At 35.9% G+C, this 19360-nt stretch overlaps 1 protein-coding gene across 4 annotated transcripts in view; it reads right to left on the reverse strand.

Moving 5' to 3' along the window:
- Positions 1 to 19360, reverse strand: part of LOC128996282 (septin-7-like) — a 66883-nt gene that overhangs the window by 38770 nt on the left and 8753 nt on the right. Inside the window, exon 1 of one of the 4 annotated variants that reach the window (XM_054421496.1) lies at positions 2261 to 2427. The exons of the other annotated variants lie outside the window; for them this stretch is intronic. Coding sequence (XP_054277471.1) covers positions 2261 to 2302 — 42 coding nt within the window. The 5' untranslated portion in view covers positions 2303 to 2427. Of the gene's footprint in view, positions 1 to 2260; positions 2428 to 19360 lie in introns of those variants that run through there. 4 annotated transcript variants of the gene reach the window in all.

Consider the following 19360-nt stretch of genomic DNA (forward strand, 5'->3'; position numbering starts at 1 on the left):
TTAGCCTACTTAGCTATACACTTTTGCACAAAAAACATTATATTACCTTCCCTGTAGCAGAAACCCTAAGTAGACTCATTAAAACGGTTTATTGGACAAATCTATCAATAATTTTATGGGAATAATTTATTGTAAATTGAATCAGGCAATTATAAACTCTCCTTATCTGCAGGTTTGCTGAGGCGTAAATACATATAGGCGTTTTATATTAGTAACAAAATGTATTCGTCAGGTTGTGCGGCAAGTGAGAGACATGAGATTTGACATACATAACCTTGACAACAGCTGTGTGTAAACATTACTCATGTCGAGTACGAACATCACTACACTCTCGTTTTGCTAAACCATTGACTATAGACACACTGTAAGAGTATCATCAATGGTCATTAGGATCGTTTGCGTTAATTACTCAAAACTTTTAGCAGCTGATTGTATTCTCGCAATTTCGAGATTTACCATTTTTGTAAAATTGAGTTTTTTATTGGTTACATACAAATAAAAATTACGTTCTTTGGGAGAGAACCGCATCGTAGAACGAGCACATTTCAACAACAACTACAGTTCGTCAAATGAATTGTGGTCGGTCCCAAACAAGGGTTGTCACCTGTTGACGCTATTTTTCCTAACTTTTCTTGATTTTCGGCACTTTTTCAAACTTTTCCTAACCAAAACCCCCAAAAATCCTCACTTTTAATGTCTCTGGCAACCCTATAGTAAACTTGTCAGCGTGTACGCGGACCACTATGTACTACTGTACATACAAATCCCACTAACTAATTCCTCCAAGATGATGATAACTAATTGTAACCATCGATGTATAAATTATACATCGATGGTTGTAACTTGCACACACAGGAACGAGCACAATGGGACAGATGTCGTTCTCGTTCGTTCCAAAATCCATAAGGTGTGTAATGCTACTCTCGCTCTCCCCTTGTGATCAACCCTACATTAACCGTCAGCTGTATAATCAAGCAGGTAGTGGTCAATACCGTTCACTGGACATAAGAAGTGGCTTCATTGTGATTCTGAACGTGTGGCTTCCCTGTGTAGGTGTGGGTCTACTAACTGTACAACTGTGTACTAACTGTACGACTATAGCCCGTTCGTCGCGACTTGGATGTCTTATACGTTTCTTGGTGAGACAAAACTGCGTTTGAATCTATTTACCAGTCAATCAAAGTTGGTTTGAGAGTGGTTAACAATTATAAACTTTTAACGACTATGTTGACAATTCAAGCGATGACGTAATCAAATCTTTTATCTAAATGGAAATTAATCTGCAGAATGAAGAATGTGTCTTTATAGGGGGGTTACTGATCAACCGCCGAAGGCTTTTTGTATACACAAGTAAATACAAAATGTATATAAGATTACTAATAACGCTTGAGCTACAAAATAGCAGTTAAGACTGTCAGTAAAACAACATTACTAGTAGGAAGGACCTTAAACCTTAATCCACCCCAAAAATGAAGCTCACATCCCTCCCAAAATGTATTGCAATTTTAATGGTTCTTTTAACTGATTTTGAGTTTGGTTATCGGTCTTCCATCAAGTTTTTATTAGGAAAACAAAATTATGAATTGATTATTTTGTTTTCACCTTATGTAAAGTAAAGAATTTCAAATTATCATTCTGCCAAGCCTTGCCCCCTGCTTTTGAGAGATAATCTTCATTTGCTACCCATAAAATAAGATTTCTTAAACCAATCTTACTCTTTCATTCTTCTAATCCGTCAACAAAATAACGTCGTAAAAATCCATCTAAACATAACTGTTTACAACTGACTAATGTTGTCTTGGGAGTGAGCTGGACGGTAGAGCGTGGAGCTTCGGTCCTCGAGGTGTCGGGTTCAAATCCTGCACATCACCAAGACTTTTAGAACCACTGTACAACCACCTAGGCCAAGCCTTGTAAAGCGTAGGGCTTCGATCCTCGAGTTCAAAACCTGCCAATCCCCACTTGTAGCCATGTGGTACCCGGGTGGTGCCGCAACCATCTAGAACCTTTTAGTAGAGCATAGGGCTTCCATCTCGAGGTCCCGGTGCAAATCCTGCCAACCACAAAGACTTAGCAATGTGGCTCCGCAACCACCAAGCATTGTGGCAGAGCATAGAGATTCGTTTTCCAAGGTCCCTGGGTCCAAATCCTGCCAATCACCACTTTTAGCAAAGTGATACAGCAACCATCTACGTTATGTGAAAAGATTCCGTACTAGCTTAGCGCCATATGAAGTAAAGTAAGACATATCTCAACCTACCGGTGAAATCTTGTACCCTCTACGTTTGACCGGGTTGCGCATGAAGCACTTTGCGCACCTGTACTGCCTGAACAGCACGATGTCACGTATATCCACACAGCTGAAGTGGTAGTCACCCTCCACACATCGGCCGTAGCACTGGACACCGTCCACGGGGCCGATCGGTCCTCCGCACTTGGTACACGACACGCACGACATCACTGATAAGAGCACAGCTGATAACAGCTCCCCCCACTCAACAGCTGTGTACACTCACACTGTACACCGTCATACCGAGTTGGATAGGTTGTGCTGTCGGATCACTGATAAATGACAACGCTATCGATAACGTGGCTGCGTTGAACGATTGATAAAAGTAAACAAGGTCGTAGCTAATGGGAATTGATGTAAAGTTGTGCCACTAGAGTGCGTTGATGAGTCATTATTTCTTACATGTTCCCCAATATTTTTTTACTTAAGTATTATAAATTAACTAACATTTTGGAAACGGGTTTCTTTTCCACGGGAAACGGGGTTCTTAGCACTTGAAATGTGCTAAACAAACACTGCGTTTCCTTTATTACGTGATTCCTAAATGAGGATGTTCCCAAACATTATCCTACACCTTCCTATTCGTTTTTTTCTAGCTTTTTTGAGTGCATACGAACAGCCGGAACAGCTGACTTGAAAATGTTATCGTACGGCGCAAATTCAAACGCAACAGTGTTAAAAAACAAAATAAGTAAAACCGAAATTCACCCATTAATTTTCTAATGAAATATCTTCTTCATAATGAAAATCGGATTTTTATAAATGGCTTGTTTTTTTCAAGACTTGTTATTCGTAAGACAATTTATTCATGAATCACAACCGATGTAACTGTCTCACCATTAGCCCGTTAGTCTTATCAGTCCGTGCTGATAAGACAATTAAACAATCTATGTAATGAACTACACTATTTCGGTAACTAACCAAACAAATTAAAATACTCAACTAACACCACCAGATAAGACTGAAATAAATGTTTACACAGTTTTTAACGTTTGTCCTCATTCAAAAAAGAGTTTAGGCAATGAGGAAGGGATGCTTCAATACTACTGTAAATGCTACGAAGAGAAAGACATTGCGTCTAGACATATTCAAACAGTTATAGACGAATTCCAGTGGCAGTAGTCTATAGGGTATTTTTAACTTAGGCTCCACCCCCTGGAGAAAGTATGTTTTTGTCCAGCGCGGTAGTCGTTCGAAAATCGTCGTAAATATTTAGAAAACATGCATCTGTTTGATGATCTGACAATTTACGTAGGTTTATTGCCATTTTTGTAACTTTTTCGGGACGACGAAGACAACATTAGGTTACACGAATTTAGGGAAATAAGTGTTAATGGCGAAGCAACATATTAAAAAAAAAAATAAACCAAACCGTAAATAGTAGTTGATCAATCATCCATCGAAAATTTATATTAGTCTCATAGTATTTAATTTGTGAAAATGCTGGACTCTCCTTGAAAAAAGGGATATTTTATTCTGGGGAAAAAGCTAGATTTAGGTAAAGCATAAACGAAAATTCAAACATACAAATGTTGTTAAAGACTTTCAACCAGTGAATACATTTTAGGAACAGTTTAGTCGCATTGTTATTTTCAAGGCCGCAATTGTTTAGGTGAGCTAAACAAACATTCGAGATGAATAGAATGCTGTTAAAACCAGACAAACCAAAACCTAACCTCAAAATATCCCAAAGGTTTTCAGCGTCCAACGAAATATGTTTGTACATAAATATAACTGTTTACAACAATCCTGATGTGATTTTAAAAGTGAAGCTGACCACACAAATTTAAGAAATTCAATGAAAATAGCTAAGAAAAATAGTATATATTACACTCCTACGTTCCTAACATAAAATATAAATAAACTGGTGATAATCGCAATGAAATCGAGTCACTCGTTTGTCTAAGTTAAAAGAAAACACATTTTCCTTATAGCTAACGTAATAAAACAATAACACAAACTCACCATGTTCATGTTGGTGTCTTTAGCTTTAGCGACTATCAGCTGACGAAGCATTACCGGGTCTGTAGCACGACTGACCAGACTGTACCGGGTACAGTCACGTTACAACAATGCGATAGACAGATAACAGTGGCCACGGCTATCATGATATAGTCGTCATGTGGTTTGCATACTATAAAATGTTAAAATTTTTAACTATTAAATTTAAAACGCAAAGTTGTATTTTTTTATAAATTACCGATTTTATGCGATATGGTACATGTAAAATGCTAAGAAAACTGTGTTTGTATATGAGGAATCAGTGTTTTTTTTTTATATAAAGTCATGTTCTTGTGCGTCGACCTATAGCAGATAATTTTAGAACCATCAGGGAGTTGGAACAATTCATAAACTAGCATTAATAATTTGTAATTTGTAAATACATCTCATGTAACCAACACTTGAATAAGTCCAAGGGGTTAGACTTAGCAATCAATAGTCCTTCTAGGAAAATTACGGTAGCGTACTTCAAAATACTTTAACTTATTTACTGTTTCATTACTGAGAAAAATAATTCTGCCTAATTTCAAGTCTTCTTTATTTTATCACATTGTATAAACACATCAAAAAGCTATTACAGTACTTGTAGGTGCCGAAAATACAAAACAGAATTAACTGGTAAAAAACTATGATAAAAAAACTATAACTCTCCAAAGAAAACGAATGTTTTCACTAGGAATCTTCAATGTTAGGTACAATGTGAGTAAATAACAAACAAATTAATAGAAAATTAATACGAGTGGGCGTAGTGGCTGCCGAACACAACACGCAGTGCATCTGCGTATTGTGAAGCGGTATTTGCAACATTGAAGGGACTGATGTTGGAATTTTAATGACTGAACCAAACTTAAAATGTGTGCAAATTGATATAATTTACAATTTATAAGGAAACTATTAACAACGATAATGCAATCAGTGTACAAATATCCGTTGCAACTCATTGGTGTTAAGGATAAATATCCACTAACTAATGATAAAACTACAAATTACCAAGGATATAAGAACAAAAACTGTATGGGTCATAAACATAAACAAATGACGTCACTGGCCCATTTTTAAATATGTTAGTAAACTTATTTGTATTATTATTTTAGAATTGAACTGTCAAAAAAATGATCAAACTGTTTGTTGATTTTATTAGTATTGGATTCGGGCCAGTGACGTCATTTGTTTATGGTCCATACCGTTCCTGTTTGAGTTACAATATTCGCGTAGATTACAACTGGAGTTGTCGTTTTACTGAGTACAATCCCAGTGATTTTGTTTGCGAACCAATTGCAACCATTTGTAAGCCTTTCTGCATCCCGACATCTTTATCTAGCTGAAAAAGGTTGTCGGTTCGAACCTAGCCGTTGAAAAACATGTGTTATAATCAAGACCCTTATCAAGCTAATTTAAAAGCATGCATTACATAAATCACAACCAGAAATGCGTCACAAGATTTTTCAAACGTAGACTATACAAACTGCGCACTTTTGAAAAAAAATTACAGTTGAAAATTAAAAAAAGGTTAATGTAAATTAATAACATTCATAAACATAATTTTTTGGGGGGTTGACGGTTTTAAAATGTCCTTGTAGATAAGCCAAAACAAACGTTCATATTATCAATACATTCCAGAACCGAGTTACACTGTCCAAAGTCAAATGATAAAAGCTTGTTAAGTATTTACAGTCAAACATAACAATATGATTTACGTTGAGTGCCTACGTTTTCTAAACACTTCACTTTCGTAAAAATAGGTTACGGATTTAAAAGGAAAGTTACACATATTTGTTGTTTTCGAGCTAAGCATATTGAAAATGATTGGGAGATTACAGTTGAAACTGTTGAATTTGAGCTTACTTTTTCGGCTGACACGAACTGCACTCACGGTCAAACGAATTTACAAGGGGTGGAAGGGTAGCCCGCCTAAGCCATATGGAACTGCACTCACGGTCAAAAATCGGTCTTTCACGGCTGAACGCTTCCATCTGTTTATTCCGTCCTCTGTCTTACTTTATCCAATACTTTATTTAATACACGTTTTAGTGGGGTCTGACTTAGGGGAGGTACGAATGAGGCATTTAGTTCAAAATTCCTCCGTGAACAGCGCTGTAGTAGAGAGCACTTTGGCAATGAAGGTTTACTAATCGCAAAAATAGTTCTGTACATAAAATAAAATTATAAATGCATCAAATTCAATTTTATTATTTTTTTAATTATAAAATTAAACTATGATAACCTAACCGAACTAACCAAACTTGCTGATAAAGAAATAATATAACAAAAGTTTAGTAATCGGAAAAATAATTCTGTTTATTAAATACAACTAGAAATTGCTCAATTAAAATTTTATAATGACTTAATAATAAAATTAAACTGTATTAACCGAACCAAACCAACCAAACTTGCTGATAATAAAAAAATCTTGGTCAAAAAGTTATTGCTACCAGCGGGATTCGAACCCGGGACCTTCTGTATATCAGCCCGGCACGCTATCCATTAGACCACCGAGGCCGATGGCTATCGACCGTTTTGTTACGCTAATGACGTTCCCTCAGCTATTAAGAAGCCCACAGCTGTCATCGTAGCCTCTTCTATACCTCCCCTGAGTAAATACCGTTTTAGTGTCTGTCCCAATAAATACAACAATAAATAACCTAACGTAACCTAACCTTTACAAAAGAAGTTTCGTTATAATAAGAATATAGCCTATCATGTTATCGTAAATACTATGCTAGAATTTTCTGTGCACATATATATGTGTATTTTTTACAATGTCAGTAATAAGTTTATTTTTTGACGTTTAGATTAATTTAATCAAAACTTTTCAATATATTTCAACTAATTTAATAAGTTTTAATCAATTCAATCATGGTGTTGCACAATGTGATATAGGCTAATTAAAAACTGACCGTGAGTGCAGTTCCAGTACCTCCAGAAAGGCTCAAAGTGACCGTGAGTGCAGTTCCGTAGTTGGATTAGGACCAGGGACTGACCGTGAGTGCAGTTCCAGCCCTCCCGCTTTTTCTCAAATTTCTTAATCTACACCGTTCACAAAATTTAGACGGGGAAAAATCTATCCCTCCCACTTTCAATCCTACCATAGATTAAAAGAACTAACTTAAATAGCTCAATAGCTGATGTTTGCCGAAAAATCAATCAGCTGTAACAAATACATTAGGCGTAAAAAAGTAGTGGAGGAACTTCCCCTTAAAGCGCCTAAATCTTGTGAACAGGGTAAAACAACTGGCTTTCCCTCTATCAATGCCTCTATACTCTACCGATTGACCGCTATAATAGAGAATACTCTCAACTTTGGCCACCGCACTGTGAGCGGTTGACACTATACTCGAATTGAATAAACTTGTATGCGGTAGCAATTCAAAGTTTTATAATTTGCAAACTCCAACTCCGATTTTCAGTAAAGTAATTAATTTTACCACCGGATTGTGATAGGCCTACTAAATTCCAGCCACAAACAAACGCAATTCCCACATTTGCATGTTTAGCTATTCCATATACACAAAGTATATAAAACTACAATGTTTTGTCGCAGCTCCAATAAACTCTCAAATTAAAACAAAATGGCGCATGTACAACCTATAAGCAATAGTGATAAAACCAGAAAATCGCCGGAAGATACATTATCTCTCAACCCGCAATTTCCGTTCCTGGACCAGATTAATCATCATAAGGAAGGACTCACAATCTTCATCTTAGCATCAAGTGGAACATTTCTTCGCTACAATTTAACACTTTGTCGCTGCTTAGTCATTAGACGAAGATGGTAAATATGTCATGTTGAGTGTTAATTTCAATAAAACACTATGAATTAAGGGAATTCTTCACTGCAGAGAAGGGTCTCCTTGCCTGAGATACTTATATTTTCTTATCTAGCAGTTAAGATTTGCACCTAATGGTAGTTCTAAAAAACTGGGATACAAAAACCATTGCTGATCGGTGGGATTTGAACCCGTCCGCCCTTTGAACAGAAGTTCTGCGCTCTAGCGCAGTTGTAGGCAGAGAACCTTGTCGAATGGGGAAAATCACAATAGTTACAATAACTTCGTAACCGTATTTTTTATAGAAATGGGGGTTGTACAATTTTGTTAAAGGCTATATCATACTAAATGTTTATCAAAATCGCTCGAGTTGTTTTTTGAAAATCCAAGTTTTCTGTTATTTTATAGCGTCACCATAAAAAGTAAAAATTAATTTTTCTTTAACAAAAACCTGGAGATACCATGTATTAGTACCGGTGCCCATATCAAAAATTTCATCAAAATCGCACCAGAGGTTAGTCTGTGTTTGTAGCTATAAACACATCCATAAACACATAATTTCGAAACCGATTTTTTGGGGGGTTCAGGGCTCAGGGGGGCCCGAAACTGATATAGCCTACCAAAACTTAAACTCGGAAATTTTTACGAAAACAATCCTTTCTACATATACTATGTATAGGGGAAGAAAGTAAAAAGAAGAAACACGTAGGCGCATTTGGCTATTTCATTGAACCTATTTCGTGCCTGGTGGATTTGTATATTTTGTCGGACTCTATAATTCGCAAATCTACGCAATAAGGAAACAGCTGATTTCGAAACAAATGGCTACACAGATCACCTCCATTCTTCACTCATCTTGCATTCATATTTCAAATTACCCACCAATCACAGTGATTCTCACGGTCACCACGTGGGAGATGGTATTGAGAAGTTTGGCGACACGAGTGTGACAAAGACAGAAGGTGTGGCATTGTCTCTCTCACTCCCTCCCATTGTTTAGGACACGTAGCAGAGGAGAGTTGCAATAATTCACTCAGACTCCCACACACTATGCAACACCAGCCAAAGTCGAACACCACAGAAAACTGCGAAATGAGCACGAGGAAAAGACGGGTAGAACCATTGACTATATAACACTACTTGTAGTGTTATATAGTCAATGGTAGAACTACGGTTTTCCCATACTGAAGTAGCCATTTCTATGGTGTAAGCTAGTCAAAATTTGATTCTCGTTTTCGTTACAGTACTTTGATTGACCTAATTGATGGTAGTTGTAAGAAATGCTTTAGTTTCCAGTACGTTTTCCTTTTAGTTTTGCGTGGTTGAAAATCGCGACTTGTATGTATCACTTTAGCTGGAAGCATGTTAAATAGCTATGACTCAACAACTGGTTTGTATGTTTGCATTTTACTTGGAAACGTGATAGGGAAACAGCGAGGTGTTATTCTAGAGACGGCTATGATGCGGGTCGTGCATTAATTGCGCCAAAGAGTTCCTTAATTGCACCAAGCCCTCAAAGGGTCCGAAAATTGTTTCTTAGTTGCTCCAAGCCAGGTAGAGGCGATTTGCCAGCAGAAGGAATGTTCTTGTTAACGAGTCATCCTAACCTAACTGTTTCCTAACCTAATATAACCTAACCTACTCATTCATGCAGTCAAAGAGTGCCGCCCCTTGGCTTAGTTAAGAAACTATCTCTGGCTCCCTGGAGTAGTTGGCGCAATTCAGGAATACCCGACTACCTGACTCAGGTCAGTTGGTGCAAGTGCCCACCCTGTACGCGTGCTAGACAAAAAAATATGGGCTGGGTGGGACCGCGTCTCGTTGTCCCTCCGTCTCGTTGTCCCTCCGTCTACTTGTACCTCGAGGCCTAGGGACAACTAGTCGTAGGTACAACTAGACGTAGGTACAAGTAGACGGTGGCTCACCCGACTAGTTGTACCTGCAGATTTTTAGGAGGTACAATTAGACGTAGGTACAAGTAGACGTAGGTACAACTAGACGTGTATCCCACCGACAAGTAGTATCACCTAGCTTGTACGGATGCGACCAGTTGTCCCTACGACTAGTAGTCTCTACGACTAGTAGTCTCTACGACTAGTGGTCCCTCCGTCTAGTAGTCCCTACGTCTAGTTGTACCTACGCGTATTTTGCGTCCTTATAGTCTAGTTGTATCCATCCTTCAATTCGTTACCCCTGTTTAATTGATTACTGCACGAGTACTTTTTAATAATACCCTTAATTAAATCAGGAACTGCAGTCGATTGAGTATGATTGGCAAATATTTTTCACCGCAATACGATGTTTTAGTAGTTTTACAGACGTTAATTGGAGGCTGAAAGCTACGCATTGCTGTCCAGGGGTCGAAATGGCAGCTATAGTTGTGATTAAAATTGTCCAGCCCTAGTAACCGAAAAATCGCTTATTTAATTAAAACATTTATATATATATCATTAAATATACAAGCAGTATATCCCTAATGAATTGCAATAGACCGCTGCCCAGCAATTATGTATTACTATTTTTGCTGATTCCTTTAAATATTTTTTTCACATAACCTTAAAGTATTTGCATTGTTTAGTGTGCATATCTTATAGTTTACAATGGATTTCCCAGTGATCAATGAACAATGAAGTGTACAATGAAGTTGAGGTCCAGCGGTTGAAAACTCGACAAAAACTATGCAATGTACTACACATACTTCTCCTTTTAGCGAATTTCCCTATAGGGAAGTAGCTATTACCGTAGGTCTCATGGTAAGACCTAAGCCCGGGACCGATTTACTTTTTTCATTTTGATGTCCCCAGAGGCCAAAAACACCATTCGTTCAAATTTTTATATATCTATATATATATATATATATATATGTGTGTGTCCATCCGCACGATAACTTGAGTAATTTTTGTCCGATTTTGATGAAATTTGGTTTGAAGGTGTAAGGCGGGATAAACTTGAATGAGTTCGCGAACCAGCATGATCGGACTATGGGAACGGGGGTTTATGGGGGGTTTTATGGGGTAAAAATAGGTTTTTCCCATTTTTGACTCTAAAAACACCAAATTTCTAAATTTCTTTTCAAACCATTTTGTAGAGCTTAAAAAAACAAATAATTTAGTATATTGAAACGTTATTATGCGCCTAATTGTTACGGAGAAAATTAAAAAAAAATTGTAATTTTAAAATTCCCAAGTTATTCTTATGGAGCAGAAGTCAACTGTTGTAGTTTGCTTGTTTATGAAAATATTTTAATCAAATTTGGAAAATACATTAACTTCTTACTAAACCACAGTACCTTTTAACATTTTACATAAAAAAACTTGTTTACCCTCCCTGTTGCAGCAAACCTAAGTACTCATTAAACTAATTCTGTTTAAATAGGGAATAAATGTGATATTTTTAAGGAGACATTTTAGTTGAAATCCAATCAGGCAAATGGAAATTCGCTAAGTCTGCAGGTTTGCTGCGGCGGGGGTATTAACATACACTGTAAATAATAAATGTGATTGGAATATGTTCCATTTGTTTTGATTTTATTTTCATAATTAGTTGTTATTTCGTCACCAGCATAGCAACCCGTTAAACCCATGTTAGTTTTAAACATTTGTAATTCTTTTTTTTATGTCTTTTTAGCCTATTTTAATTTATAAAGGCATTCTGTAGATCGACAGGAAAATACATTTCCACCGATATGCGGATATTTTCTCTGTGATGTTCACGAGCTGATAAAAAGGTTGTAAAGAAACATGCTTGCCTACATTATTGATATATTTTCTCAGTTTTGTATAGTTTGGTGAAAAACAGCAATCGTACCACGGACCGATTTCATCTTCGTCTCGAACTTAAAAATGATCCCGAGCTGAAAAAAAGTCATTTTCGGCCCTAGGTACGAAATACCGGGTGTCCCACGAAGGGGTTTAAACGTTTGATTTTATATTACGTGCCCATTTATGCACCGAACCTTTTTAAACTTTACACAGTTTACAAAGTAGGTTCTAAAAATATTCTGGAAAAATTTCAACTCCCTAACCTTAGTAGAAGCAAAATGGCGGCATATTGAAAAACAATGCTTAAAAAAATAAAAAAGATATTTTTGGTTTCATAAAATATTTTTATTGTTACTTTCCAGGGCAATATGACTTTTGAATATAAAAAAACTAGAACATAGCCTAATGGAAAACCTTAATGTCCAAAATTATTCAAACTTTAACCCATCCACAGCAACACACTGATAACAGCGCGTAACAAATGATTCGTAAGCTCTTAGAAAGAAACTCCGCGAAATCCGGAGAAGTTCCTCTTATATTGATCGTTTTAGTTCCTCATCATTATTTAAGCTATGGGTATAAACTTGTTCCTTCAAGTAACCCCATAAAAAGAAGTCAAAAACAGTTAAATCAGGTGATCGGGGTGGCCAATCTAATAAATCATTTCCACGACCAATCCAACGGCCGTGAAGGTTGCCATTTAGTAATTGCTTGACAGTATTTGCGAATTGAGGTGGTGCACCGTCTTCTTAAAGATTGCTTGATTCATTACAATCATTACACTTAACAATCAAACAGCTGTTCTTCGACAATGAGCGTTAGAACCACAACGTATCACACATATCAGATAATAAATCATGAAAGTAGTTTTATAGAAAGCAAATTGGTAATTTTTTTAATATACCGCCATTTTGTTTCTACTAAGGTTAGGGAGTTGAAATTTTTCCAGAATATTTTTAGAACCTACTTCGTAAACTGTGTAAAGTTTAAAAATGTTCGGTGCAAGAATGGGCCCGTTATATAAAATCAAACGTTTAAACCCCTTCGTGGGACACCCTATATACTCTTAAACTATCGTAGGATCGGTGAATACTAAACTCTATCTTGGAGTTGCATACACTCGCTCCTATCTTTAAGTTTACATTGTTGCCATACAATAAATGTATAAATAAACACAAAAATTCACAAGTTTTGTTGTAAGTACCTATATCATGTATAAATAAAAACATACAATAGCATCATGTGTAAGTGTATTCTGTAAAACTTTAAACAAATATTAGTAAAATAGTTTTCAGGTAAACTATTGTTGAATGAATTAGTTTTAAGTTGTTAAATTAAATTCGACCCGTGCTATATGTTTAATGGAGTTTGTCCGGAAAAATACCATAGTAAAATTAAATCAAATAAATAAAATCAAAAGCAATTCATAACAAAAGAATAATAGATACAGAATGAACGTAATTTCTGAAAATCGACAGGGCCCACATATGCGAAGCCTGTGCGTGGGGACCAAGTTGACTCAATAATTGGCAATTTGTCATAGTCTTGTAACATAACTAACTACCACTACTATAATTATCAATACATTTTCAAAGGAGAAACAAACGTCCGATTATTTCTAGGCAGCCACAACAGATAACTTTAGAAAACTACGTTATAAGAATTAGAACAACTCAAAAATTAAATTGTTAACATGATTTGTTTAGCCTAACGAAGAAAATCATGAAAACCAAATTTAACTCCCATAAGAAAAACATGGGGAGCAATTTCGTTTACGTATAAGCCGAGTGAGATAATAGAAAAATATACGCCGATGCTTGATGGCAAATCTGTGCGTGCATACCTTTAATTTGAGACCTCAATAATAAAAATGGTCGGGTAGCAGAGCCAAACGAATAACCCATTTTCTTAAATTTATAAGATTATTTAATTATTTATTTATTTTAATTATTTATTTATTTTACTTGACTGTTAATACCAAAGCAAAAGCTTCAACTTCGTATGCGTCCGGATTACGAATAAACCTAAAACAATCTTACACCAATTTACCAATAAGTTTAATAAACCAAAATTGCACATACTCCGGACAGATTTCTTATAAAGAGATGCTATGACAATATGATCAAATCTCTATTTAATATCGTTTAGGTTGTGTATTGATTAGTCAGGACATTGATTGAATAAATAAATATTTAAAAAGTATATATACTAAAACATAAATACAGTACAAAACAAACATAAATGTAAAACATAAAACATAAATGTACAGTACATAAATATCCTAAGTGTTACAATAAATTAACAATGATCATTTGTTAAATTAATCAGTTCAATGTTATTTATATAATACGACCATAAAGATAGGCGAATGTCTCTCGTGTTTATTAGGACAATAACACAATATACCTTATTGTTGATTCAGGAACACGCCATGAACAGCTATTTCTGAGAAAGGTGAACGAAATACCTGTTGTAAAATGCAGCCAAAGACATCTGCTACAACGTATTTGACTTATTGTTTAATATAAGCAAAACCATATAGATTCAGTACTTGGAAAGGCAAAGGAAATATTTTGTAAACAGCGTACAGAATGTCCCGTTAATCCCCACACGTTACTCAGAATGGACTTCATTTGCAAATTCTTAGAGTTTCCTTTCACAACAATCCATTCCAGTTATTGGGGTGTTGGGTCAGCCCTCTATCGCGTAGTTGCGAGAAAGTGATTGACCTCCAATCAACCTAAATATTGTTTTGATTTTACGTAGTACTGTGGTAGTTGCTAAAAAAAAAACTCTTTCACTCACAGTATTAAACATTTTCAAAAAAATGTTTATTATATCAAACTGTTATGAACAGTGTGATTTTTTTATTAATAACATAAGCTTTTAGTTGAGTATTTTAAACTCCTTGAATGACAAAAGTTTTAATGTAAAACAGATCTATAATCTGATGTACGCTGCCCAACAAAGACGTTATTTATTTATTAGTTTTGAAATAATTCCTGGTAATACACATAGCTTAAAAATTAGTCGATTTCGAGAAACAGGTACACTACATTATAGTGCAAACAAAACGTAAATAACACTTAGATTTTCAATCCATTACTGATTTTATACTGATTTTAAGTCTAAATCTACACAGGCAACGTAACTTATGAAATACTCTTAGTTTATGAAGGGTTGGTATAAAAAGTCTTGTAAAGTGCCATTCTTGTGTGTTCTCTGGTTAGGAAACTAGCCTTAATATTTAGTTGTTTATGATATAAGCGGTCTGATTCATACCTACAGTGTATTCAGGTTTTGGACTGGCTAGGCCTATATACAAATATGCATGAGTGTTCGATGTCATCATGAGCGTTGGAATGTTTACCTAAAAAAAATGTCGTAGTAGAGGGTGATAGTGTAAATCATAGCTGTTCCCTGGTCCATCGGCCGGTGCCTCGAGGGGTAATGACCGACGGACTAGGGATAGAGCTGATGACACATCCGGTCATGTGAACATCGATATATTAACTAATACTATTTAATAGTAACTAGGTGAAACCCGTCGAAATCGACGGTTACTTTCAAGGATTACGTTAATTCACCTAACTGCGATAAATTGGATGAAATATAGGCTACATATTTTGAGCATTTAGCATTGTTTAAAGAATAATAAGTGTAAAAACAATATTGATATTAATTGCGTTAGTCGCCAAATTCGGTTGATCATTCAATGAATAAAATATTCCCCTTACCATACGTCATCGGAGTTATTATTAGTATGTTATCTGGTATCTCTTCCTTTGGAAGAACCTTTAAATAGTATTAAAATCGTATTGGTGGATCTTTTGTAGTTAAACACTTCCGTGATTTCATCAGTGTAATATGATTTTATTTGAAAAGAAAACTTTTTTTGGGAAGACATATTCAAAGGGAGGTATATCCGTTACAGTGTAAGTTTGATTTTTCCTTCGTCACGTCGCGTCAGTTCATATCTTACTTCTGTGCCAACGAATGCACCCTCTAGCTTACTTTTGAGAAATTTATTTTGAGGTTACTGTTGAAGCTGGAATTTCTTGACATGGGGGATGTCAGTTTCTTAAATAGGTGACATACGTAATTTTGATCACCACAGTCCATATTACAATAATCAGCAATAACATTGCGTACTCCTTTATGCATGCTCAAACCCCCTCAGCTCCTGGACTACAAGGCCTGGCCTTTGTGTCAGTGGAATTTGACAAGCGAAGTTTGCGTACACCACCAAGAACCACGGCTAGGTGTTGACTATTTGACTAAAGCAACCAATCAGTTCTCACTGATCAAATAAAACTTACTAACTATATTAAGTAGTAATAAAAATATACCGCTTTTAAATTACTATCTAGATAAATAAATGTATATGTAACTTGGTCTTATGTGATTGTTGGATGTAACAGCCGCTCATACACTAGACAGAATTGTCACGTATGGAAATGTATAAGCGGTCTTTCGGCCTTGACGGTTTTATTCATATTTACAGTTCTGATTATGTAAATACTTAGCGGCTACTATTACAATTAACGTTATTAGTAATCTACAATAGTACAGTTTCTAAATTAAAACTATTTACATTAGTCAGTTCTTTTGGTCTTAACAAACTTATATATAGTTAAATATAGTTACTACCCAAGTTTGTGGAGGTATAATATCGCTTTAAACACGGAGCTATGTCTCTATTGTAATGATACCGGTATTGTTTGCGTATTCTTTCGATCCTTTGGTCCAGCATAAGATAGCGACCAGAAATCATAATGTAGCCAAAATAAAGTGTCTCCTAAAACTAATAATGTTTAATGGTAGCTCAACGTTATTATCTGAAGCAACATTGATTGAAACCCAGATTTGTGTATGTTAAAAATAGTATTTATATGTTACTATAACTTTTACAGTTAAAGATATTTAACAAGGGATTGCGACGTTGTATTCCGCGTTGGATGGTTACTACATTTAGCCATGTAAAACAGGTTAGTTAAACCTTCAACCCTAACAGAACTGAGCGATAAATAATTAATTGTAATTAAGAAACTGTAAATATTGTACATTACTAATAACGTTGATGTAAATAGTGGCCGCTAAGAATGTACATGGTAAGAACAGCATATAGGAATACAACTGAAAAGACCAAAAGGCTGCTTCATACATTTCCAGACTTGAATTTGGCTTAAGTAAAATTTGTCTAGTAATGTATGAGCGACTGTTACATCTACACTCTATCTATTCTATCTATATATTAATTACGTAAGCCGATTCTTTGCGTCAAAATTGTGGTGAGAGACTGGGAAATCGTAGAACGATTGTGGCATCTGTTGTGGCTGCCTAGAAATAATCGGACGTTTGTTTCTCCTTTGAAAATGTATTGATAATTATAATTAAAAAATAAATGATTCAGGATTTAATGGAAAACTTTTGCTTTGTTTTAATTTCAAAACATATGTTCAAGATTTATTCAATTTTTTTATATTTTATTTTACCAATTTTAATTTTAGATTAATTTATTGTGGTGTTTAATCAATTATTGTATAAAGGGATAAACCTCAACGGCCACTCTTGGAAATCAACCTGGGAATAAAGATGAAATAGGTTCGTTCAGGACAGGCAATATATTTGTTCATTAATCATCAAGTAAGTACTATGACAAGTTCCAATGGGCGGAAACACATAATTTTTTAGAGGAGATTTTAACCAGGTACTCCAAAAAAGGTTCAAATAATATAGCCCAGCATGTACGGTTTTAAAGGAAGCATCCATATATAACAGTAAAACCTAGAGGTAGTTTCCGTTTCTTAAAACCAACCAAAAATATGCATGTCGAAGATTCTGATGAAAAGTAATTAATTGTTTTTTAACTGGGTAATGGAAACCTAACCAGTCGCAAAATAGTTAGGAATCAGCCGTTGAATAGACCCCTTTTTGATAGAATATTTAAAATCAATCGCACCTTTAGGAGGAATACCACCACATAATCTACACTAGGCTAATAGTAGTTTTTATGTTGATCAGAAACAAATCTAGCGATACGTTTGGTCAATGGGATGCTTTTACTTTACACTAATTTTGTTAAACCTTTCCAAAAGGAGCATAAACGTAGAAATAATAACTTCGTAGGGATGCTAATTTAGCGGTTTTGACCAAGAACTAAGCTTATCTCAACACACCTTTATTTGCCTTTTCATTTTTGACGAAGACGATTTCCAATCTTTCAATCAGGGAAGCCTTTTTATTATCATTATCATCAAACACAAGACCAAAGCTACCTTAGTAAACCAATATTTATTCACAAACATGTTTGCTGCCTTTAGTAGTAGAGTTAAACCTCTGGAGTGATATAAATTATTTATTAAAAATAACGTCAACAAAAGCAAAGAAAGACTAATAACAAACTGTTTCTCAATGAGCTGCAGACAAGCCAAATTTTCCTGGCTTTTGTAGCAAGTTGTTTATAATAAATTGTTGTAAGATTGTATGATTTTTAAAGAAATAAAATAAATCTCTTAAACCGGTGACAAATTGAAGGGGAGATACAACTAGCCGCAGGTACAACTAGACGTAGGTACAAGTGGGCGTAGGTACAACTAGTCGTAGGTACAAGTAGTCGTAGGTACAAGTAGTCGTAGGTACAAGTAGTCGTAGGTACAAGTAGTCGTAGGTACAAGTAGACGCAGACGTATGAGGTACAAGTAGACGGTGACGTTCCCGACTAGTTGTACCTGTAGATTTTTAAGAGGTACAACTAGACGTAGAGACAACTAGACGTAGAGACAACTAGACGTCCGCACCATCGTCAAGTTGTCTCTACAGCTTTGGACGGGGTACAACTAGACGCCTGTCACCAAAATGCAGCAGGTACAACTAGACGCCGGTACAAGTAGACATCGCCCCGGCTGGGTTTGGATCATAATGTAGAGCACCATCCGATAATATACTTGAGGATGGATACAATTTTGGCGATTTTCGGAAGTTTGGAAAACTGTGAGGGTCGACCATTGGGGATTTCACATGTACCACAAACTAGGGTGATTTTGTTCTACAGAAATTACAAACTTTCATTTTTGAAGGCGAGTACTATTATATAACAAATTTCCACACAATTATGTTGCTAGTAAACTATACGATTTCAATAATTCTGAAAGTATACTGGCCATGAGAACTTCATTGACAATCAAAAAATGAAAAACCCTAACAAAAACCACACCGTCAATTTCTAAATACGACTCCCACCGGGAACGCACTTAGTCCCTACGTCATCACGATTCCCTCCAAATCCTTCCCCTCTTCCCGGGAAAAGATCGAGATCGCGGCGCTGAAATGTTTCCAATCAAACTGGAACAGACTGGGGCCCTGTCTCCCCCTCGATGGGCGTAGGAGGGGGGGGGGGGGTCTGTATCAAGCTATGTTTGACTCAACACATGTGTCTGTTTGTTTGTCCTTTCTGTTCATTGGTCCGTTACCGACACATCACAGACCATGATCACGTGATTCGTCGTCTTGAACATCTGTTTTGGTGACACATCGCTCAA

The sequence above is a fragment of the Macrosteles quadrilineatus genome, unplaced genomic scaffold (genome assembly GCF_028750875.1).
Source record: "Macrosteles quadrilineatus isolate MER2022 unplaced genomic scaffold, UCM_ALF_1.0 Scaffold_6__1_contigs__length_79288215, whole genome shotgun sequence".
Taxonomy (NCBI): Eukaryota; Metazoa; Arthropoda; class Insecta; order Hemiptera; family Cicadellidae; genus Macrosteles; species Macrosteles quadrilineatus.